The following is a 25,218-nucleotide window of genomic DNA, read 5'->3' as shown; positions in this document are numbered from 1 at the left end:
CAGGATGGTGCCACTGCAGAATTATGAAATAACAGATCCTGTGCATGAGGATGTCACTGGGCTCTAGACAGAGTATCACAGGACTGGTACAAGTTTATGAAGAATATCACTGTGATGGAAGAAGCTGCTAGTATGAAAAGATAGAGAACTAGATGCATTGAGGCAACTAGATATGCTGTTGTGTTAAAACTTTTACTTCTGTATAGAACCATGATAAATAAAAAATTGTCTATATCTTTTAATTGTAATATGCATAGAAAAGAGCACAAAGCAAATCTTAGAACTTTTGCAAAAGCAAACAAAACAAACCCCAAAAAGCCCCCACAACAAAAAACTCCAAAACAAAAAACAAAACCAAACTAAAACCAAAACAAGCTTAATTAGTATATTAAAGGAATTGCAGAAACATTTATGTTAACTTTATTTAAGGATCTTCACTTTTGGACTAACTCTGCTATCAGTATTCTTGTAAAAGAAACTCGGTACCAATGCCCTTGGGATTCCTGCACATTACCACTGGGTTAAGAATTAATTGCACTTCCTGTTTTTAGAACCATCTTGATCCAGACCAAGAACTTGGATTTTTTTCTTCTGTATGAAGTATTAGTGTTCCTTGAAGTATCGAGCATATTTCAATTCTGAAAAGACTCCATTCATGAACAGTAACCTTCTGCATGCTCTTTTACTTGGATTTAAGTTTTTGGGAGCTTCCCCAGGATTCCATGGTCTCAATCCTGAACATACATGATTAACTTAAAATTCAGAAGCATGCTATTTACTTAAAAAAAGAAAAAAGTGTTGGAATATTGTAGGAATCAAGATTTTACTCTGGTAAGAGTCTATGGTGAAATATTAACCAATACAGAATATACCCAGATTGACTGCAGTATTGTGGGCAGTACAATTAATAATTCAATTCATAGTTGCTAGTGCCTGTTCAATAATTCAATAGCTGTTCAGCATCACAACAGACCAGCATTTTATAGCTAGGCTTTGCAGGTTTCATCTTCAGTTTGATAATGGAACTAATTTTTATTGAAATTATTTGATCTTTAAAAATAGTTCAGTTCATTATATCTAGCTGTGGTATTCAAGTATTTTTGTCAGAAGCATGGGAAGAAACTGGCAAGATTCAAATTCTCTCTTCTAAACTAGGCATTACAAGGCAATTCAAACTGGAAATAAGTTTTTTAACAGAAAGCAAATACAGATTTCTTACATTACAAAATATTTTGGTAAGTGCAAATAAGCAAATACTTATTTAGTGGTCTAGGGAGAAGGAGAAAAGAATAAGGCTTCAGATTTGCTAATAGTTAACCCCATCAGAATCCATGCTTCTAACATGGGGCCTTGTCATCTTGTTCTAGAGGATATGATAGATGCTTCTTTTTCTAGAACGAAGTAAGGAGAAAGACAGGAAAAGTATATGGCACTGTATTGTTAGGAGCAAGAGGCGAGCAAGAAGTAAGCGTCATGATACATTTGAGGGTGAAGTTCTGTCTCTGATCTGAGAATCTGCAAGAAAAAAGATGGCAGCGACATCTCTTCTTTCATTCCTGACGAGTAGAGGTGACATATGGTATGTTAAGATGAAAACAGTGGCCAAGTTACTTTCATTTGAAGTGTACTGTAGAAACCTTTTCAGTTTAAAAACATCACTGTGACAGGCATATCTCAACCCATGGTAATGGCAGAGCAGTGTTTTAACCTTTCCAGCACATCTTCTCCACAGCCATCTATTATTACATGAATTCTGTTATTTCCTCTAGCATGATGGTAGTGCATGGCTCGTGGGAACTTTTAATATGTAAGAAAGTAAATGGTAAATCAGTCCAGATTGATACATATCTAGATGTTACAGCAGTTGAGAAATGGAGTGGTTGTTCTAGAAGCAGACCAGCAGATGGTGCTGAAAAATTAATCGCAGCATAACTGAGTAGTGTTGGTGAATTTTCAGTTAATTTATTTTTCTTTTTTACTTATGGAATGGTTATTACACACGTTTCTTAATTAAATAAAAATGTGAATAAGGATGGAAGAACAGAATACATAATATTTCTTGGAAATCAATCTCTGATCCCATACTAGTTTTCTTCTAGTGATAATTTTGGGGTTTATTTCATCATTTATCTTATTATAATACTTAATTTCAGTTTAAATATTAGCAGTTTGATCTTAAAACGCTAGCTTTCCTCCTAATTAAACTGAGATGGTTTGCCTTGTAGATTTAAGAATAATTGTATTGATATTTGGAGGAGTGGCGGAAGCTGCAGATAATAGTTAATACATTTTAAAAAATTAGATGTTCCTGCTTGAACTGAAGTTAAGCTGCAAAGATGCATCAGTAATCTTAAGAGCCTTGGGAATTTTATACACAATTTATTAACCATAAAACCTTAGGCAAATTGGAAATGTCAGTGTTAATTCATATTCACAAAAGAAGTATTGAGTTGTGTTAAAATGCAGTAAACTTAACATGCTCTGCCATCCTCTTGAGTGTCAGTCTGGGGCTGTGACAACCTGTTGACATGCTATATTCTAGATGCTGTGAGTGAAATGCCCAGGTACTGTGAAAGCTGGCGGCTTTGCAGTCCCTGCTTTCTTGGATATTTCACTTGCAGACATCTTGATAAATAACGCACTTCAGTTTATGCAACAAAGTGTGAAAAGGAACCTAGCTAGGCAGCTTTGGTAAACCCCACCCAAGGCGTAGAGTCAGTTTTTCATTAAATGCATTGGCAAGTTAATGAAGCTGTTTTGTTTGAACAGTAAAAGCTTAACATTGACAGTAACTGCCTTGAGGTTGCTGTACTGGAAAGACGAGAGAGATTTGACAAAGAATAAAAAAATGTGACAACTAGTATACTGGTGGTGGCATTTTTGAAGGAAGAACAAATGAGACCTTTCTCTGATAGGACAGGGGCATATACAGTGCTGGCTTCAACATCAGTGGTGAGAGCTAGAGAACTCATTATTGATGTAAAAAGTATATGACAAGTAACAAATCTTGGGCTATGTAGATTCCAGGAAAATGCAAGTAAAGTTCACACTACAGTGGAGTGTAGGAAGTAGAAATTCTGTGTGCGTGCATGCACACACAAAACAAAACCAAAACCACCCATAGATTCTTTGGAAAGGAGAACATGCAATTTAGAAACAGGAAAAACTTGCAAAACAGATAGTGTACACAGTATGCAAATAAAACAAGGTACTGGTCTTTGTCCCTTGCTGCTAAGCCATTTGTTATAGACATGGAAAGTTTAAGAGTATTAGGGTTACAACACATGCATTGAGGAAAAAAAAAAGAGTCAAGACTTACCTGCTTTCTCTTAGGTTGCACATAAAAGTCGAGGCATTGACACAGGACCTTAAAAAGAGCATTTTCAAATAATCATAGCTCTTATAGTTGCTCTGTATAATCCTCAGGGCTTGGCACAGCTGCAGCATCCATGGGAAGCACATTTCTGTACGGTTTTCTGCTGTAAATTACTGTGATTGCTTCATTTCCAGCAGAAAAAAAAATAATAAAAATTTACTAAAATCTAAGTTAGGATTCAATTAAAATCTGTGTAAGCATATGTACAATGTGATTTTCATCTAGAACTATATGATCTTTATGGTCCCTTACAACCCAAACCATTCTATGATTCATGGTCCTCAAGCAGGACTTAAGGTCTTTGAGAGACTGAGAATGAAATCAGACTACCCAGAAATTCCAAAGTCATATATATGGAGACTGACTAACTTTAAGTATGCTCTAGGCATGAAGAGAAAAAGAAAAGTATTGTTATAACTGCCAGTGTCACAATAATTCAGTTTGGAAATTGTGTGTGCTGTGACATGTCTTTGAACTCAAAGCTGATCAAAGTTTTCTGCTCCTCAGTTCTTACTCTGCTTGCAGCTTAGGCTCCTGTATGTAGAACACCTCTCTTTGCTTTTTAAAATGCAGGAATTAAGCCATTTTTGTTTTTAGTGGACACACAAGCATTGTAATGGTGTATATGGGTTTTGTGGACTGAACTTCATGGCAGAGTTAGGGTCAAATATCAGAAGTCATTTATTTATACAGCTAGAGCCTTTGAATGCAGCTGCTGGTCTGTACTGCATACAAAGCTAGGAATCAAGGCAATTGGTCAGAGTCAATCTAGCAAGATATTTTGGGCATGTTCTCTAGGAAGTGGCCAGGAGCTCCTTTGGAAATAACAAGGATGATTGTGATTATTAAAACTAAGCATGGTCATAGATTTTTCTTTGTCACACTGCCAGAGTTTCTTGGATTTGATTTTTAGTGCTTTTGTTGCTTTGTTACTCATCTTGCATATGACATTTACTGCACTCCACATGGTGTCCATCAGTCCTTTAAAAGCCCTGTTTCCTGCTCTGAATTCATAATAGTCTTCAGTTTTATTCACATTCGTCTTTGGCTAGGGGATGAGAGCATTCTTCTCTTAAACTGAGTGCATATATTTATATTTTTGTTGATCTCACCCACAATAGACACGGCCATTTGGAAAGTCAGCATGAATATGCTGAGATGGAGGTCATGGGGCTGAATGTCAGTGAGTTCAGGCACACAGTAGTTGCTGACTGCTTTTTTTTCTGTGGAGAATGGGAGATTGCTGTGACAGAGGCTCTGAAACCTCTGGCAATGTGTAGTGGACAGAAACATCAGCAGGCACAGAGCAGGGCTATATAAGCCTGATGGTTTAGCATCTGTTTTGATAATAGCTTCAACACAAAGCTGTTTTCACCTGATACTTGTGGGCTACATAACAGATGGTGTCCCCCACACTAAACTTCAGGAAAATGCAGTACTGATTACCTCAAAACCCGCCTCTTGCAGTAGCTTATTTGGGCTCTAGAGAGAGGGGACTGGTCTGTATCGGAGGCCAAATAGCATGGAACTGGTTATGTCCACAGTTCTTATCCATTGATCCTTGGTGTCCCCTGGACAAAAGAGAGCACTGCTCTGGCTCTTGGCATAATTTGTGTGTGCATGCATGTGTGTGTAAGAGAGAGAAATATTTTTTTTCTCCCCAAAATATTTAAAATGGTGTGAAAGATGTGCAGCAACTCATGGGTTAACTAAAGACACGCATAGATAACATTTTACAGAGGGTATGGGAAGAAATGCTAGCTGGTACAGTCAAACCACGCCAGGAGTGTTTTAGCAATTAAGCAGCATTGATGAGTTCAGTCTTGCTCCATGTTCCTATAGAATTCAGCAATATAGACACAGCCTGCCTTTATGACCGGTGAGCAGTCTGTAATTGATGATCAACTGTCTATCAACATATTAGGAGATACCACTGTACCACTTACAATTTTCAGACAATGTCAGCACAGGCTAATAATGACCAATATATACTTATTTTTATTACCTTCTTGATAAATAGACAAAACTGAAATCAATCCTAGAATTACAGCAGTTTTTTGTTCTACCTGCAGAGGGCATTCATACTATTCAGTACATCATTCCTCTGTAGTTGACACTGAATTCAGGGGATTATTTATGTTTACCTCAGTTATGGGTGCATGAATCAGGAGCTTTGTGATCCTTGGTTTACTGAGCGTCCCTGCTTTCTGTAAAGACTCTGACAACCTATAGCTGGGGATATATGAAACAGTTGAAAAATGTGGTTGTGAGAAGAGTTCCAAGAGATGGTCAGAAGTTTTTGTAAGCAAAAATACGATTTTGTTTGCTGCATTACTTTTCAATTCTAAAGTTTTAAAAATTGTTATTACTGGCTTTGAATTATTTGCATTTTTATAATTTTTTAATGCTTAGTTTGTTCACAGTGCTAAACTCTTAAACTCCTTTTCAATTAAGCTGCTCCACAGAGCTTGCACTGAACTTGCAGAGAGCAACAAAGGTTGCAAATACAAAAATTTTGGAAAAGACATGATGAAAAAAAGCTAGAGTGTAGAAAGATGGTATTTTATGTTCTTGGAACCAAGAAGTGTAAGAGGAAAGAGATTGTTTTATTAGGGCTATTAGTCAAAATAACTTTTAAGCATTTGTTTGTTTTAATTTTATTATGAAAACGATTATTGTTTTCTTGAAGAGGGAGCATGCCCCTTTGGGAGGCTCACTAAGTATCTTCATAAAGGTTCTCCCCATCCTGGAAGTGGTGAGGGCAAGGAATGTAGACTAGCTGGAAGAACAGGTCTGATAAATGGTAAACCAGGCCCATTGAATCAGACAATGGCAACTGCTAACAAACACTGGCAGGGCAGTATTAGCCTGCACAAGAGAAGAGCTGAAGTACAGAACACTTGAGATCCTGTTCATGAGATAGTTGTTGATCCTTACATGCCCCTGAAAGAGGACTGTTAGAAAGCAGTCTGTAACTGTTGAGAATAGGGCTTTAAGAAACAGAGAAAGAGAGGAACAAAGGGCATTTCTGCCTCTTTTCCCGACTAGTCATTCTACTTTTGGGCATTCATTCTTATCACAAGCCATAAAACAATATTTGGAGGAAGTCTGTATTCATCGTGTCAGTGTGATTGTGAAGTATATCACTGACAGTCCAGAACACTGAGATGAGATTAGGTGCTTGTCAGGAAGGTCATCCTTGGCAGCAGACTCACCTGTATTGCAGAATGCAGCTTGTATTCATGAAGCTGAGAGTGACTGAATGCTATATTCCAATTTTTAAGTGCCTGTCAGCTCTTCCTTTAGATGTGTGTATTTCCACAGTCTCTTCATACTGCCTCAAGCGGGTTGACACGCAGCTTTCTCTTCTGAACTCTCATCAGCTCTCTGACAAAGCTTATTGATTATTCCTTAGTGGTACATACGTAATAAATATTTAAGTGCAGTCACTGCAGATGGTGTGCTAAGACTTGCTGCTCTCAATAATATTTTTTATACAGAGCCTTTCAGCTTATTCACACTTCCAGTTAATAGTTTATGAGCCTTAACAATTTTAAAAGTGACAAGGGTTACAGTAATTGCCAGGTGGAAGAAATTCAGGAAAGCTTTTCTTGCTGGATGACAGATCTCTTTCTGTAGAATCCCCCAGTCCTTACAGTGGGCTCTATAATATTTCAGTAAATTAGGCTTAAGATGCCTAGTGCATGTATCTAGACACGGAGACACAAAAAATACTCTTAGGTCTGTTGGGTCAGATGTTACTATAGAGATTTAATTGTAACAGTTACCTGACTTTTGTATGCTTATGGGTAGTGAAAGGGAGGATGGGAGGAGTTGCTGGAACTTGCTGTTTGCTGTCATTTTGGCAGGAGATCCTACCCATTTTTTTATTCTTCTTTTCTGTTTCATGTACTGCAGCTTAAACATGAATACTATTCAAACAGAGTCTGCTGGTGAAGTAGATCCTGAAGTAGGTAAGAGCGAGATTTCTAGAAGTGGGAAAAGACATTACCACCCCCTTCCTTTACCACCATTTCTATCATGGCAATCATAAAAAGTTGAATAGATTAGGTTATAATTCCACTGTTGCAAATAGGTCCCATTTTTTGGTCATACCTACTATGTAAATTTGAGGCCTGACTAAGAGGTGTTGATCTGACTCTAAAAAAACAGTAAAATTGCTGTGTTTTTTCATTGGACAAGGTGAAACTACTTCGAATCTCTGGGGAGTATATTTGGTCTTACTGAGACTTCTCACATAAAAAAGATAAACTGTATGCAAAAGCTAAAACACTACAATCAGGTCATGAGATTTTCCTGTAAATTCCAGCATGCCTTTTTCTCCTTCAATAAATGAAATCCTTTCTGTTAATCTGTAACTGAAGCCGACTGTTTGCAAATGAAATGCTACAGTTCTAATCAGATTTCTGTCTACTGTGGCATTTTGCAGTGCGTGATACTTGCTGGTGTCTGGTGCAACCTGGAGAGATCTCTGGAAAGGCAGGTTTACTGGATCAACACAAGCAGTGAGCTGTGTTGCATGGAAGGATTTAAGAAACATTATTTCACTTTCTTCTTCCTGGCATCAGGTTAAAGTTGTCATGACTTAAGCACATAACAGAGTCCTGGTGTTCTCTGTCATATCGTACTGAACTTGGATAGCTTTTCTGTGCTGTGCTCTTGTTTTTTACCTGGATAATATTTGACCTGCACAGTCATCAGAGAAAGCTTCCTGATCTTAGGGTTTTTTTAAGAAACTGTATACAGCTTAGATTTTGGTTTGTAACAGTTAGCTACACATAATTGCTACAGCTCTTAAGAGAAGATTCTCTTCACAGTGGCTGTGATAATGAATTCTGAAAACTGTCCTCACTAGCTCCCCCATCTTCTATTTTTCTGAAGATTGCAAAGTGCTTCTTTTCTCATCATAAGCCCCAGATGTCTAAGATTCTTCCACAGAAGTAACTTTCAGAATATATCTTGTGATTTAATTTGGAGTTAAGAGTGAGACTCGCCCACATGGATGCGTTCCTGTGTGATGTGCTCTAGATGACCCTGCTCTGGCAGGGGGGTTGGACTAGATGATCTTTTGAGGTCCCTTCCAACCCCTAGGATTCTATGATTCTATGATTCTATGACTCAGTGAAAACTGGATAAATGGATGTGTGTAAAGATAGAACTTCAGTATCTTACAAAACTGTTGCTCTGAAACCTGCCTCCTGACTTTTTTTCTCCTTCAACATTGTGGTTCAAATCTTTATCTGAACTTAGGGAAAATTCTGGAATATGTTAAAAAATGAGACTGAAAGAGCTGTCAGTTAGGGGTGATCTTTCCAATGATCAGAAATCGTTATTGGTCCAGACATGTATATAGCACAGATGGAAATCCTGGTACAAATTCCCTCAAAAGATAGGACAGCAGTTTCCAGCTGTCTGCCTCGTGCAGGTGAACAGGCTTCTCATTAAAGTTTCAGTCATAAACTATGCTTGAAAAAACTGCTATTAAGTAGCATCAGGACTAGAAGTCTTAAAAGTATACAGGATAGCACTATGTCATGTATAAAGCAATGTACATGTCCTCAATAATAGAACTTACTAGGAAAAAGGAAGAAAAAAATAGTTTAAGGTAATTCCCCCTTCCTCATTACTCGCCATCTAAGTCCTGTCTTCTACCTGCTTTTTGTGAACTAATTTAAAGAGAAATGGGGACTTAAAATGGTTGTGACCTTTTGAAAAATTTGACTTCTTAGCCTGAATGGTAGGAAGAAGGAAAAAATTGAAAATACCTATGCTTGAACCTTGAAACATCAGGTAAATCTGCACCCCTAAGAACTGCAAAGGATCTTGCCCTTGAAGCCAGTGGGTTGGGCTTCATCCATGGTGTCTGACTGTTAGGCATTGGTGAGTAAGTAGAACAGGTTCTCTTTGTAGAGTAATTTCTGTTATTCTTTACTGGAGAAACAATGCATAAGTTTGTGTCTCCTTGACTCTTAAAATACCACAGACTCATTTTATTGTTTGCTTTGTTGTCAACAGAACATGTATTTAGTCTGATATGCAATTCATAAGCATTATATTAACTGAAGAAATATATTAATTATTAATCCGGTTAATTATCAGTTGTTTAAATCTTTATGAACTACAGTTTAATTTTTGTCAGCTACAAATTTATTCTGTAACAGCTACAATTTTTATTATAAGAAGGAGTAAAAATCCTTCATATTTTATTGAAAAACATGGTAAAAAAAAAAATTATATTCAGTAATTCCAACAAAACATTGCAGTAGTCTAAGTAATTAGAAATGTAGTTGTCTCTGCTATTTCAGTTTGAAAGGCCTCCATTCACATTCACTGTCTTTCAGGTTTATGTAGGAGTGATAGCTGCTTGATGAAGCTTCAGCACTTTGCTTCTGTTCTTTTCATACATGAAGACAGTAACAAATCCGATTTCCTGACTCACACAATTGATCAGTCATCAGTGTGCAGACCTCGAAGAGTTCCAGAATTAAACTCTCTCAGTCTTGACTAAGGATGAATTGTGGCAAAATTTGTCCTGCATTTTTCTTCGTGCAGTCTGCATGTTTTTCATCAGTGGTGTGTGAAGTGGAAAAAGGGAAAAAAGGTGGCTTCAAAAAAAAGAAAAAAAAAAAAGGAGTAGTTTATTTGCTAGAAATTATCATAGAATCATAGAATTGTTTTGGTTGGAAAGATCTTCATCAAGAGACAAGTGTTAGTTTACTTGAAGAATGATTGTGTGACTCAACCCAGATTGAATTATGGTGACTAAAGTCAACAGATGCTTATTTCTCAAATACAGTTTTACAAGTAGTAAAATAAAATGAGATGACTTAGGGTGAATATTTCCCTATATTTTCTCCTGTTTCTGCATCTGGGCAGCTCAACCCTGTTTCAATCTTTTCTCTTTAACTGTTTGGCCTAAATAGACTCTGATGCATTTAATTAACATATACATGTTTATCTGTGTGAATCTTAGCCTGGAATGAAGCCCAGGAACTTGTATCTGACTATAATAGGCTGCTTTTTAAGGTTTAACCAGGTCAATAAGTATTTCATACAGTGCTAGGGAGAAATAAAACACCTCCTTGTCCCAGTGCTGTCAGTTTCACAAACACTGGCCTCAGAGTTGTTAATAAGGCCATTCAGCATTGCCACTTTACACAGAGCTTCTAAAGTCAGTACCCAAGCAGTCCATTCAGCACAGCTGTAATTCACCTTCTAACACCATCAAACTGCCTTTACTAGCTCTTTGAATGCCTAATGCTTGAAAGGTGTGGTGCATTACAATGTAAAAAATAGGACTGTAGGCAAATTACAGTAGGTTCAAAGAAACCACAGACATCTATAGCTCACTTTTGCCTTTATTAAAAAACGAGGCTTTTCTATTTTAAAGTCAGATCTCCAAAATATCTACTAAAGAACCTCAGAACATAAGAATAGCCTCTCTGGGTCAGACCAAATGTCTTATCTAGCCTGGTATCCTATCTCAGACAATGTCAAAAAATGGATGATAAGGGAACACTATAAATGAAGGGAAAGCATATACACTTCCACAAGTATTCTTATCATCAAGCAATCTGTGGTTCAGGAACTTCCTGAGCCAGAGATGGTGCTTTGTAGTTAATAACTTTGGATGGATTTCTTTTCCATTAACTTACCCAGTCTTCTCCATGAAGAGAGAGGAGAGATAAAACTAGTGTTTTTTTCATCTTCTGACCTTTCTTTCTGGGAAAATGCTGGCTCCGTTCCACAAAGTCAGAAATAGCTGTAGTGTTGTTACAGCAGCTGAGGGCCCTATAGGAGCTGAGGCTCCAGTATAGAATGACAATGGCCATTTCTCATATCCTGGCACAAATGTGTGGCACTGGAGCCACACATTGGTCATGGAGTGAGACTGACTGATGCATTAAAAGTATTTTTGCTGTACATTTGAATTTTCTCAAAAGGTTTAAAAATAGCTTTTATGCACTACTTAAAAGTTGATTCTTTAGATCTTTTAATTGTGTAATTGTACTGCCAGGCATGAAACATTGCTCAGTTTTATAAATGTGGTCTAAAGCTCAAGTCCCATTGGTTGATCTAAGGGCATTTCTGTTTGCTGGTTCCATATGGAGCATTTAAAGCTCCAGCGCAGCTTGATTATTATTTTTATTTGTTTTTAATGAAAATATCTGGAAAATGTCATACAACTTTTGTCTCTAAATAGTACACTGTACTTTTAACTAGTATACTTAACTAGAGTGAATTAATAGAAGGTAATGTACAGTAACAAGCAACGTAAGCTGCTGCATGTATACATAATAACTAGCAAGTGAGAATTCTAAGCATCACTCTAGTTGTTTTCATGCCACAGTAAACAGAACAAAACCAAAGTAGATTGCTAGGCCTTTTTTTCCTTCCTGACTGTGTCAAGGTTACAAATGAAACTTTCGAAGCTGTGCCATACTTCGTGTGTAGTAAACAGTAACTTTAGCATAGCAGTTTGGAGGGAAGGGAGAATGAAGTAACAGCAGCTCTGATTTCAGGAAGAGTGCTTCCCATGGTGTATTAACACAATCCTTCAATTTAAAAAATGGGAAAACTATGCTAGAAAATGCTCCATACATTTCTTAAATAAAATTAAACTTAGCTAGAACCTGAAGCATTTAAAGATGCTGAGTATATATATACTGTGGTTTGTTACATGAATAGCAAAGGGTTTGCATGCAAGTTTTGTTTTTATGCAACACACACAAAGGCTAGACAACTTTTTCAGTCTGTGTTGCTCTGGACTTTTAGTTATGTGTGAGACTACCTTGCTGCTTAATTACCATTTTTGTTTACAGGGCAGATACAGTGATATGTGAATTGGTGCGTACATGCCAGAGAATATACTCATGCTACCCTTGAGCTGTCCTGTCCTATGCACTGCTGCTAAGAGATACAGAATTTAGCTTCCACAGTCTCCAGGAAACCTCACTCTGAAAATTAGTTGCTAGCCCATGCTGAGCTTCATGCAGCTGCAATTTTCAAACTGACTTTGACATGTCTGCACAAGCTGTGCTGACTACACGTAGATGATCACTAATGAGGTAACACTTTAAGGAGACAATGGCAAGCTGCAGAAAAGAAACAGAGTCAAACCTAGGCTTTGAAATTACTTGACAGTATTTATGCAAACTCTCCAACTCAGATCAGTAATAATTTTCAGTTGAAGACTGCAAAGAATTTCTGCAACTGGTGTTTCATCTCTCCCTGATAAGGCAAATACTAGACATAACAGCTCCTGTCTGTGTTCATTCTTGATTCTTAGAATCATAGAACAAGTGATAGACTCAGAAAGTGTTTTTGAAAAGGTTGTGGGAATTATCACAGTTGGTAAACTTGACCAGGTTCTCTGACAAAAACTTTTATGTAAGTGTCTTTAATGACTTTTATTCAGACTTTTATTGGGAAAAAAAAAAAAAATCCAGCTTTCTGAAAGCTTAGATCACTAATAATTTCTGGATCTGTGAAGCAGCATATGTACCTACAGTGTAACTTAAATAAAACTTGGTGCAGTGTGGTATTCTTGAAATTGCCACCATTTGAAGGTGGGATGAGCCTTTTTTTCAACAAAGAGATTTCTCCAGGTCCCTAGAATACACTGTATGCACATATGTGACCAGAATTATTTTGGATTTTTTTGAGCTGAACATTCCTGTACCATCTGGTGTTTAAAACAGACAAAATAAATACTTCTCTTTGGAGCTCTGTTGTGGAGGCCATTCCAGCAGCAGGTCCCTGCATCATACCTGACAGAGCGTGCTGCACACCGAGCAGTGTCCCTTCTCTTGGTAGCATTCTGGAGGAGGAGCACCTCTTCCTTCTCTCCTCCCCACTTACTCAGTTATCTAATCAGAGTGTGCATTTCATAACATCTGAGTTAAGGATTTAACTCCCTCTCCATGCTTCAAAAGCATCGTAATGTACAGCGTTGGATTCCACCTAAATGTACGTAGTGCCTTAGAGGTTGTCCAGAAAGCTTGAGCCCTGTAAAGTTACCCAGGCTAGTTCTGGGCCAGCTAGCTAAAGCACCAGGAGATACAAATCTGTACACTGTAAAGCTTCTCCTGGGCTAATATATCTTGCTTTCATATAACCATAGCAATATAGCTTTTAGAACTTAATGCAGCTCCTCTACTGATAGCTTAGCTATTGCTACATTTTCTTTATCTCTGTTGAAGAAATTCCCAGCTCTCTTCTGGATCTAAGTGTATCTTTCTAACAGAAAAAGGAGATTATGTTTCTTGTAGAATTATTTTATGACATAAGAAGACATAAGCTAAAGCTTTACTAATCACTTTAACAAATATTATTAATGTATTTTTTTCAGAGGTGCTTTTCTTCACAAATATTTTTTAGTGTTTAGACTTTACAAAGCAGTGTTGAGGATTTTTGCACAGCATGCTTTCCTAGTTACATTTGAACATTCGTAATTTGTAAAATGTAGTGAACTTGTGGTTTCTTCTAAACTTTAGGTAAGTTTAACATTTAAATTCACTCATATCTGTTCTTCATTGCAACTATTGTGGTTTACATCATTTGAAAGCATTAGGCAAAGCTGTTTTAAAAAATAATTAACACTGCAACAAGATTCTTCAGGGCATATGTGATTCTATATCTTAAATCACTCACTACTCCACATCATCTGAAGCTTTCTAATATTACTCAAGTGCAATCTTATTCCACATGAATACCTCACTAATTGTTATTTAATGCATTCCCCAAAATACCGTTCAACAAGCAAAATAACTTACAAATCGTGACATGTAATGTGGTAAAACATTCACCTTTATGATCCAAAGGCAAACATAAAACTCAAGCAAAGTAAACACATATAGATAGCAATTGGAATGCATTGTAGTATCATGCTAACGTTAAAGGACATTGTATCTCTAAGAAAGCAAATGCCTGTAAGGTAACAGTAGGAGTACAATATATTTGAGACATTATTATGGAAATTTATTTTTTTTTAATCTGACCCTGCATTTACTACTATATGTAGTGGCAAATAAAAAAATTACTTACTCCTATTTCTGAGAGTATATGGGGTACCTTTTTGTAGTCTCATTTGTGGTTCATTTATCAGCTCAAAGCATTAAACAGGCAACTGCATTGCTTACAATTTAGAATAATGTGATCCATCTCCTTCTCAGGGTAAAACCTGTCTTTGTGTAGATGGTCAGCATAGATATGACCTACATATATATTATTAAAATATAACATTAAACACAAGGACTGAACGATAGTATCTGTGTAATCCTGTTAAGTTTAGCAGTCTGTGACACTTTAGTTACTGTAAATTGACTCCTTTGCAAAGCAGTGCAACAGTACAAACCCAGCTGTAAGGTAATTTTATTACTACTTTGGACTACATAAATAGGAGAGTTCTAACTTGAACTAGTGTTTGACTTTTTTTTGTTGTGTAAGAAGAGGTAAATAATTCTTTTATATATTCCATTACACCTCAACAATCATCTAGTCCAAGCGGTCAGGCAGTTGGACTAGATGTTTTTTGTAGGTCCCTCCCAACTGAACTATTCTGTTCTATTTAAAAAAAATCAGTAGCCCTACCATAAACTGAATGTAAATCCAGCAACATACTGCATAGGATGTCTTTATGCTTAGTTGTTTACCAAATCCATGTATCAGTGCCCTACTTGGTAAATCCCTGGTGCTAATTTTGAGCCTGCTCATTTTAAAAACAGTTTTATGTTTTTTATGTACTTAAAAATATAGCATCCACCCAGGATGATTCCTTTTATTATCGTCATCCAGTTTTCTTTACAACCATCTGCTATGAGAGTAGAGAATACAACTAATTGTGATGTAAAGTTGCACTATCGAGTTGTGCAGTTAATGAGCTGTGATTTTAGTGAATTGCACCATCTCCAGGCACTCAGGTTATTTCACATGAGGAATAGAAATAATAATTTTTACTTCTTTGTGGTGGTAACATTTCACTATTTAGAAACGCTCCTTAGAAAAAGGTGGTAACAAAATGCTTACTATTCCTTTTTTTGTATTTATAGATGAGATGTGTATAGTGTTCTTCAATTAAGTGCTGTTTAGATGGGCACCAAATCCTGTCCCTGTGCCTACAGCAATACTTTCAGTGGCTATGTACATGTGTGTGCATGCTTTCCAAAACCTCACCTGCATACTGGAATGCAAACACAGAAAGGGCAGCTGTTCAGTGGGACGTGATGTAAGCTGATTGCCTCCTCTATAGAAAAAAATACATACAGATTTAGTTTTCAGTTAAGCAAGACTTCTTGTTTAATGTTGATGCTATAAGGATAAAAACCTGTTTTTTATCATGCCTGCTATACTGGCAGAACAAAACAGCTCAGCTGTTTTCTAATATATCTTAATTATACATCATAAAACTAATTCGACAAGGAAAACACCCTTCAATTCCGTATTCTATTTCACACTGACATTGCACAATATTATTCAAAACAACTACTGTGATACAGCATGATTTTTTATGTACAAAACTATATTAAGAGACCATTCAGGCTACATCTGTACATCAGGAGATGCCACTAATATGCTGTTCTATAGAAATACATTTAATAAGAAAGACCTTGTAAACAGACCTTTAAAATAGTGAGGAATATTGTAATACTCCTATGGTCTATGTAACACTTTCAGTAACTGTCACCACAGGCAATAATGGGCATACCTGTTTGAAAATCACACAGTCTGTTATATTTCTACAGCATCTTTCATCCCAAAATATTTGTATTCCACATTTCTGGCACCTTCTTGAAGAGAGGTGAGCAACCACCAGCACTGTCCTGCCTTGTATGTGGGTGGAGGTATGGAAATTTTCCCAAAGCCATCTGGGACAACTTCTGACTGTCATGAAAAATTCCATGGGATATTACTGCTTCTTCAGAACAGGCAAGACTTTGTTTTTAGTTATTTAACTTGTATGAAAACCCCATACTTAGTAAGCTGCCTGGAACTCCACGTCTCTACTTAAGTTAGTGGTTCTTCAAATAGCAGTTGGAATTAACTGTTCTCACTACAAGTACACCTTGAAGGTTATGCTAACAGTAATCAGAACTGGGTAATAATCTGCAAACATTTATACTGAATATACAATGGCATCAAATAAATTCACTAAGTGAAATGGGTGGCAACTAGTCACACATAAACAAAGGATGACATTATTGCAAGTGTGCAATTAATAACCTGCCACTTGGTTAACTGCTACAATGCTATCTTCACAGATCAGCTTGAAAAAGCTAGGGAGCTAAATGTTCTTTCTTTCAGCCATTCAATAGGAGAGACATGAATAGTGTGTTAATAGCTCACTTGGTATTCTCTGCTTATTGTGTATGAGAGTTACATTTGCTTTTTATGAGCAACACCTTGAGTTCAGCACAAAATTGGCAACTTCATAAAAAAAGAAAAATAAAAGAAGTATTTGACTCTGTCAACATTTTTTCAACTCAAACACAGAACTGGTCCTCTACTGTTAAACAAAAAAACCCAAACCACACAAAACAACAGACAAAACAAAACCCCCAACAAAATGCCATAGGAATCTAGAATTGTTTTTTAAAAACTGAGTTCCCTAGGAGAAATGGTATCTCCAGTATCTCATAAAAGCAACTATTTTAAGTCTAGTCACCATAAAACTGTCAGTGCAGAACATAGCCTGCAGACATTAAAGTTTAGAGCCTACAGTGGTTCTAGTGATCAGCATTTCATATGTGCTTAGTTAACAACTGTGATTTGAATAAGGCAAGTGGTAGTTTAGGAACACAAGCATAACTGCTCCATTCTTAAGTGAGATGGGCATTACTGAATTAGCTGCTTTTGTAGATAATTCCCCAGTCTCCATTGGGATTTGCCACCAGGAATAATTTTTTAAAGGTCATCTGCCTGTTGTCAGTTTTCTCCCTGGCATTGCTGAGTTTCTCTATGAGCCCATGTGAGCTGTTCAACAGATTGCTTTGTGGCATTAGTACTGGCTAAAAGAATTAGACTATAGCATATAGTCATTTTCAGATGAGATTTTAAAGAGAATGTTGTAACAGTACATTATCTGTTGGTGTTCCAGCAAAATTTCTTAGAAGGCATGACAACATCACACCAATTTATGTAATTATTCTAATATACAATCAGCTACAATGGTCTTCAGTTGAAACAGCACTGTAGTGTTGAATCATCTCACACCTTTGCAACATGTGAGTTTCATTACCATTTAGAAGGCACAGTCACTTACTTAGTGGTTTTTCCCAAGAAGTAACTGGTTGGAAACACAAACTTCTTTTGTACCTAAACTGAGACTCTGCTCTGAATGCAGAAAGTTACCCTGCCCTTACTGCAGAAACAGTCAACACACAAAGCAATTATTTGTCAGTCTTTAGCCTAGGCAGTGGCCAAACAATTTGAGGAGCATGAGAAAAGACTGTCTAAAGAGAAAAAGGGTCAGAGACTTACATAAGGTCTTCAGTAGGATTGTTCTTGAGATTCTTCTTATTGATCAATTTGTTGAACACTGTCTCATTGAAAACTGGACCCTGGAAATTCCACCCGACTCATCAGTGATTAATTTTTGGGTTTAAGAAGTGTACATAGATTAATGGGGTGTGCCTGATAATGGCATGTGGTTATTCAGGGTGTGAACAACCTCTAGGGTCTGTTAAAACAGGCAGCTTCAGGGTTATTTAATCTTAAAGATGCTGAAAATAGAAGCAGAAGAAAACCTTTACTGAAGAAGCACAGTAAAAATGAGAAAGGCATACAGGGAGAAGCAAAATGCTATTGAAATACAGTATCTGGATGATACTACATCCAGTGTTATACTAGACAATGTCCTTATAATGAATAATATTAACATAGAATGGTCAATTATAAATTTTTTCCACTTACATGATCTTGGAACTAGTCAGGAAAAGGACATTCTAAAAGCAATGTTCCACTTCTTCCCTATTAAAAAAAAACAACAAAACCAAACATAAATTATTTGTAGTTGGCTATTTTTTAACTTCTGTTAAGCACCGGCCAAAGTATTATCTGCATAAAGAGTTGTATTTTACTAGGCAATACCGTCTCCTGATCACAGGGCGCAGCTGGGAAGGCGCTCTGTGCTGACACCGGTAAGTAGCTCGTACTGCCAGGTCTGCACACGAGATACTGCAGAGGAGCAGTTGAGCGCAGGGGAGGCTGAAGTGCCGTCATTCTCAAAGAGCAAACTGAAGATCCAGCTGAATCCCCTCTTCACACCGGTAGTTAGTTACCCGTGACATGGGTGGGTCAAGCTGTGCTTCGTCTGCTGCAGCCAGCTCCAGGGGCTCGCCGGCTGCTCGCCCATCCCCGCGGCCGAGGCGGGGTGCGGGGGGTGGGTGAGCCTGGGGGTGTGGGAGACAACTGCACGGAAACTTCAGCGCACGCAGCCGGGACAGGTGCCGGGCGCGCTCGGCCACGGGCACAGGGCGAGCTGGCCTTGGTCGCTGAGCGAAACGGGTCACTCGGGGGCGCTGGACCCACCGCGGGCTCGCACCGCAGCCCCCGCTCCGGGCTGCCAGGCCCGGCCCGGCCCGGGCTCGCCCTGGCTCTCCCCACCTGTAGGGGCTTCGCTCCGCTCCCTGGTGGCTGGAATGGGGAAGGGCGGAGTCTGAGGCAGCCGCCGGGACGCTTTGCTCCGGGAGAGGAAAATTCCAGCCGAGAGGAGGGGCTCTGCCCCCGCTGGCCGCTGCCAGCCCGCGGCCGGGGCCCGGGCGGAGCGGAGTCGGTGCGGCGGGCGGGCAGCGGGGCGCCGCGGGAGGGAGAGCCCGGTGTGTGGGGGCGGGCAGGCAGCGAGAGGGAGGGAGGAGCGGGGAGCTGGGACGGGAACGGGGAGTCTATGTTTTTCTGCGGGTGCTGGAAGGGGGAAGGTCCCGCGTTTCAAGTTTCTTGCCGCGAAGTTTTTCTTTTTTTTTTTTTTTTTTTAATTATTTTTTAAATTTTTTTTATTTCCCCCCCCGCCCAAGCTGTGGTTGAGCGAGCGGCCGCCCCAGCGCGGGCAGCCCGGCGGGGCCGTGTGTGTGGCCACGGCCGCCGCCCCGGGCAGGCGCCCACGGCCGCGCTCCGCAGAGCGGGGCATGCCTGGGCTGCGGGGCGAGGCGGCGCCGGGGGCGGCAGCGCGGGGCCGCCCTCCTCAGCCCGCCCCGAGCAGGTGAGGCGGGGAGCCGAGGCGGAGTGCGGGCGGGTCCCAGCGGCTGCGCCCGCCCTGCCCCTGAGAGCCGACCTGCGCTCACCCGGCTGCCGGCATGGAAGGACGCGTTCAGCAGGCGGCTGCCCCGCCGCCCTCCGGGTAAGCGCAGCTCGCCGCAGGGGTGGGAGGCCCAGGCGGGCAGCCGGTGGGAGCCGCGGTCATGCCCGGCCGTGTGTGAGGCCGGGTGAGGCGAGGTGCGAGAGGGCGACTCGGGATGGGGAGGCCGGCGCTGTGCGCGTCCGGAGGTGAGGTGCGGCGTTCGAGAGGCTCCCGGCGGCGCGGGGCGAGTGCGTGTGCCCCTTCCCGGGCTGCGCCGGCGGAGCAGGGTGCGGGGCGGAAGCTGCGCGCGGGGCTGCAGCGCCTCAGCCGGGCTGGGGAGGTGGGAGCGGGAGGCGGGCGCAGATGGAGCAGCGCGACCGTTAAACGGTGTCGGCGCGGCGGGAGCAGCCGGTGGAGCGGGGCGGTGACCCCCCCGCCTCGACCGCACCTCGGCGGGTCCCGGGCTGGGAATGGGCTCCCCCGGGACAAGCCCGCCTGGCCTTCGGGTCGCGGGCGCCCTTCTCGGCGGTGCCCGGCTGAGCAGCGGCGTGCGGGCTGTGCCAGCCCTCGCCCCTGGCCTGGGGCATTTCCGCGGGGACGAGCTGTGACCTGCCTGTCGGCGTTGCCGTCCGGGTGTCTTTGCCGGGCTCTTGCCAAAAACCGCTAGTGCGATACCTGTCGGTATCGGCTCCTCTGAAATCTCCATGGGGAGGTGTGCCTGTGCCAGCTTTTAGTTCTCTGTACAAAAGCGGTGGTAGAGGTGTGGGAGGGCTGGGCAGTTCCCAGCGTTTTGGTAACTGCCCCCACTGGACAAGAGAAAATAAATAAATTACACAAGTAGTATCTGTTGGGAGAAATAAAAGGGTTTGTTTCTTTAAGTGTTAGGTTCCTCTCATGGATTGCTTGTAATCTGTGAGAAAGAATGGAACTTTAAGGAATGTAATTTGAAATCTAAGTGAAAGTACCCCAGTTATAGATCAGGAGGATGGATTAATTGTATTTCTGACCAGGTGAGTATAACATAAACAGGTGCAGTCCATAGTAATTTACTGCAGTATTTGCAGATGAGTTTGAAGTCACGGCTGTAGTGAATACGGAAGAGACGTAGAGGAGGGATATTTAGTCGCTTAGAGCCTTGTGGCAGTTCTACATTTACGTGTGGCCGTTGAGAAATGAAGTTTGTATTGTTAATCAATGTAGAAGGTATAATTACTGCATTTTTAAGGCTTTGGGTCTTTGGGACTTGAAACCCAGTTGAAGGCACTGAGCGTATGATAATAGTGCATGATACCAGGTTAGGAAGTGACTAAAACAGTATGTCTTGAAGGCCCTCAGTTTTACTTGTGGACAGGAACACGAAAACAAGCAAAAAGGGACAACTGACATTCTGGTTTTTCTGTCAGCTGCTCTGGGCCTGTTGCCTGCCATAAAGCTGTTGGTTATACTGAATTTTGGCTGCTGCTTGACTTCTCTAAGTCAGGAAAAGTAATCTGTTCCCTTAATGTGACTTGGAGCATCTGTCAGCATTCACATCTCAGTTTTGATAAACATGTAGCTAACAGCAGTGCTTATTTGTGTTAGCCCTGCAGATATGTTTTCAGGCCTTTTTATCAGCTGTTCCCATATAATTTGATACTTAGGAAATCAATTTACCATTCCTTTCTTGTTACAAGAGTTCTTTATTGGCAGTCTTAATTATTTCCTGAAGATGATCTCATTTACTCATCGAGATGCTGGATTTGAGGAGAAAAATACGGATGTACCACCAAAAAGGGCAACTCCCAGTTTACTGAAAATGATCCACAGATACTTTTTTTTAATAGTAAGCAGTACTGAGGTTCTCTCTCTGAGATGATAGGAAAAATTGTGCAATCTGGGAAGATTTGCAGTAGAAATAGCAATTTTCTTTAAATGAATTACCATTGTATCTCTTCTTAACCTGTCTAGCCAGGTAGAGAATGTTGTCATCAGCTGAAAACTGTTTACCAGTAAATGTGTTCTTAAATCATTGTTTGAAGTTACATATTTACTGATAACTCTTCACAGCTTATAAAGTCTATTTATGCTAAGTGCCAAGAAGGCTAGAGGTGTTAAAGGTGTTTTGTCAATTTTCAAGCATTGATGTTTGTTTAGCCTTGGAACTTCTATATAGTGTTATCATTGGTCACCCTTCAATGTGGAATTTTGTTATCAGTTTTATGGGGACAAGCTTTGGGAAAGGATCCTGTAACTACATGCTGGAAGGCAGTGTTTTTTCACACAGGGATATGCTTTTCTGTAGAAAATTCATTCATTAAAACTGGTTGTGAATAAAACTGCTTGGAAGGGGGAAAGGTGCAAGGGTATATACCAGTGGTATTTTCACTGTGCAATCGAAGTATATCAGTAAAGATTTTGAAAAACAGCCTCTGCTGGAGTTTTTAATATAATTGAATAGAAGGTGTGCCCAGTAACAGGCTGGATTGTTTTTGGAATATGGTGAATAGGAGGTGTGTCCACTGACTAGCTGGACATGACACATAATTTCTTCTGGTAGCAGAAGAAAGTTGTCTGGACCTACTTTTAAGGCATTTTATAACTCGTCTGTTTTGCCTTGAATCTGAGCGCAGTGCACTCCTGCCAGGCCAGTTGACAGAGTCTGTTCTTGTTCATCACAGAGCTGAACTGGCTTCGTGTATTGGCTACATTACAGGATGATAGGAAAAATGTGTGTTTTAATACTAAAAAAAAAAAAAAAGTGGCTATGGTTGGTATCCTTCCTCAGGAACACAACTTTCCTACTGTTGCTGGATAGCAATCCTGTACCCTGGAGTAAATAATTTTTCTACATTACCAAGTAGATTCACTAGTTGACACAGGCTTTTACCATTAAGAACTCTGTTTTAAGTTAATATTTTGTTAAAATACTGGAGCATATTTGAATTTCAGTAAATGGAGGATTTTCTTCCCTTGAGATATTAGAATGCACATTGAGGTCCACCTTTAATTAAATTATAATAAGTTTCTGATAATTTTACTTTATTTAATTTGTTTTCTTATACTAAAAGTTTTATGCTTTTTCAATAATAACAGCTTTGGACCTAAACAAATGCCCTTTGTTTTGTAATTTTCTTTTTGTGTGTCTAATGAAAACATGCTTAGGAGATACAGCTGCTCTCCAGAAGCTGAAGGTAGTGATGATTGTATTGGGGCAGGGGCAAAGCCATCCTAAGCCTTGGTTAACTTACTGCCAGAAACACTCCTCATGTGTGTCTTCATGCTCTCATTCCCTGATTGCTTGGCCTGGTGAATATATTTGAAATGTTTAATAAGAACAGGAGATAAGCCTTTTTTTTTTTTTTTTTTTTTTTTTTTTAATATGGTTAAGGCTGACTGCGGGAGTGAGAGGTATTTTCGGGGAAAAAACAGAGAATTTAGCTTTTTTCTTGTGTGTGTAACCATTGCGTTGTTATAAAATAATTTCAATCAGATTGTGGATCTCTGGAGATGTCAGCTGTGGTTTAGTGTTGAGAAGTGTCTGGCATCAAGCTTAGAATACTGATTTGAACTCTCTGTCTCTCTTTCATGTTTTTGATTGAGTCAGTTCACAACATAGCCTCAGGTTTGTTCAAATAGAAATTAAAGTCCTTCCTGTTGTGGAGTGTGGGATGAGAGAGAAAGTGTAGCAGCATCTTCAAACCAAGCATTTTATTGCCAAGCCACAGCAGTACTTTGGAGGGTATGTGTGTCTAAATTTGCTCAGGTTGGTGAAATTTAGGTTGGGGTTGATAATACAGATTTATCTTGCAATGAATTAGCAGTTGCTATTGCTCTGTAGACTACATTAATGTATTCATATATTTATGAATAAATGCAGGGCCTTTTGTACTTGTGATACTAGATGGTTGCACTATCTAGGGTCAGAAGTTAGGCTGGCCTGAGTGTAACAAGCAGTCCAATACAAGGTGTGCTTTATCTTAGACTGAAGACTTGGAGGGGGAAAATGAGCTATTTTTCTCTGACTCTGAAGTCAGAAATGCTGAATTCAGCAATAGCAAAACGGAAAGAACTTTGAGAATTCGTGACAATAGTGTTTGCTGGATGTTTGAAACAGGTAGTTAGCTACTTTGTGGGTGGATCCCCATCAGGAGCCGCCTGAATACTAATCATTCCAGGAGGTAATTTGCCAACTGAGTTCTGAACATACATGTAATACTTCTTGAGGTGATTGTGTTGTTCTTTTTAGTGTATCTGCCTTCACCACCACAGCAGTGCCATGAACTGAATGTTGTATTTAAAAGCTGATGCGATTACTCAAACTTTGTCAAGTCTGATGTCATAGCTGGATGCCTATCAAGTAATCAGTGTTCACTGTTGGAGTGTGTTGCTGTGGGAATGAGATCAAGGAAACATTAGGGGGTTGAGGAATGTGGATACTAGGGTGAAAAAATGTGTAGGAGGGTAATACACAAATAGAGAAAACAGCAGAGTTATTTCAAAGCTTTGTCCAGTTGTGAGGGTATCCTGTGAAAAGGAAAAGTGAGAGGTAGTAATCAGTGAGGCATCAAAAGCATGTGAGGGGAAAAAGTGCTTTTGTCTGGAAGGTGGGTTTCAGTGTTATCTTAGGATAGGTTCCTTTCTATTGTTGCTGTTTTTTTCTGGTGAAATTTAAAGGCGATTACAGTGTTTACGTAAACCTGAAGATCACTGTTTATGTTGAGTAAGTGCATCTGCGTTGGGTGGAAGAAGAAAAGAGCCCATTGTAGGGAACCAAAAGCTTAGACTCCAGAGGAAAGGGAGATCTTTACAGGATTCCTGTAATCAGACAGATTAAAATACTCCTAGTGAGTTAAGTCACAAATAATTTTTTTCTCCTGTAATCTGGCAACATCTAAATGGTTCTTCCTTCATGAAGTCCAGTGTTGCTTCTGACTTTCTTGACTGTAGCTTGGAAGAAAGTGTTTAAATGTGCAAGTTATTTTAGCTTGACTGCTGTTATTTCTAGCTGCCACTGTTGTAGTTTTCTGTGTGCTGGGGAGCAGCAGATGCCAAATTATCCAGACAGCCATGGGAGTTGTAACAATGTTAGCGCCTGCCCAAATAAATACTTCCCCCCTCCCCAGAAATTAACAAGTCAATACGAAGAGTTGCTCTCTTTAAATAGAGTGGATACAAGGAATGTCGAGTGTTCTCTTTTAGGGCTGCTTGCACGTTAAAACATCTGATTTTGTGTTTTCTTCCCTGTTCACCTGGCTCTCGCTTCCCCGACAGCTGACGTGCTATGCTGACTTTAAGTTCACGTAGCTGCCTGCTGTTTGAGAGAGTTGCTCTTTACTGTGGGTATTTGCTGTCAAAATGTATTGCTCTAAAACTCGGCTGACGTAAGGGCATTAGAGGATGACAGGAAGCCAAGATGTTGGCTCCTAGATTCCTGTAGAGTTCTGTGGACATGCCCAGCACTAGCACAATGAGGAGGAAAGTCTGACTGTGCAGCATGCAACAATGGGGAGTTCAAGGGGAAAACCACCCCCTGCTGTTTTGAGCTGGAATGAGCAATTAAAAACTTGGT

At 39.9% G+C, this 25,218-nt stretch overlaps 1 protein-coding gene and 1 long non-coding RNA gene across 6 annotated transcripts in view; one reads left to right on the top strand and one right to left on the bottom strand.

The window, feature by feature from the left end:
- Positions 1-213: 213 nt before the first annotated feature.
- Positions 214-18,991, bottom strand: LOC127386265 (uncharacterized). Its single transcript, XR_007889846.1, has 6 exons — positions 18,676-18,991; positions 18,308-18,364; positions 15,572-15,641; positions 5,521-5,608; positions 3,320-3,498; positions 214-1,515 (listed from the first exon to the last, which is right to left on the bottom strand). It is a non-coding gene; the product is annotated as an uncharacterized LOC127386265 (long non-coding RNA).
- Positions 18,519-25,218, top strand: part of COBLL1 (cordon-bleu WH2 repeat protein like 1) — a 79,191-nt gene continuing 72,491 nt past the window's right edge. For 4 of the 5 annotated variants that reach the window (XM_051623032.1, XM_051623034.1, XM_051623035.1 and 1 more), the window contains exon 1: positions 19,280-19,730. In XM_051623032.1, coding sequence (XP_051478992.1) covers positions 19,687-19,730 — 44 coding nt within the window. In that variant the 5' untranslated portion in view covers positions 19,280-19,686. Of the gene's footprint in view, positions 18,535-19,279; positions 19,731-25,218 lie in introns of those variants that run through there. The other variant, XM_051623036.1, reaches the window with a different exon arrangement.

The sequence above is a fragment of the Apus apus genome, chromosome 6 (genome assembly GCF_020740795.1).
Source record: "Apus apus isolate bApuApu2 chromosome 6, bApuApu2.pri.cur, whole genome shotgun sequence".
Taxonomy (NCBI): Eukaryota; Metazoa; Chordata; class Aves; order Apodiformes; family Apodidae; genus Apus; species Apus apus.
Note: the sequence above shows the minus strand (reverse complement) of the source record. Positions and strands in the feature narration are given on the sequence as shown.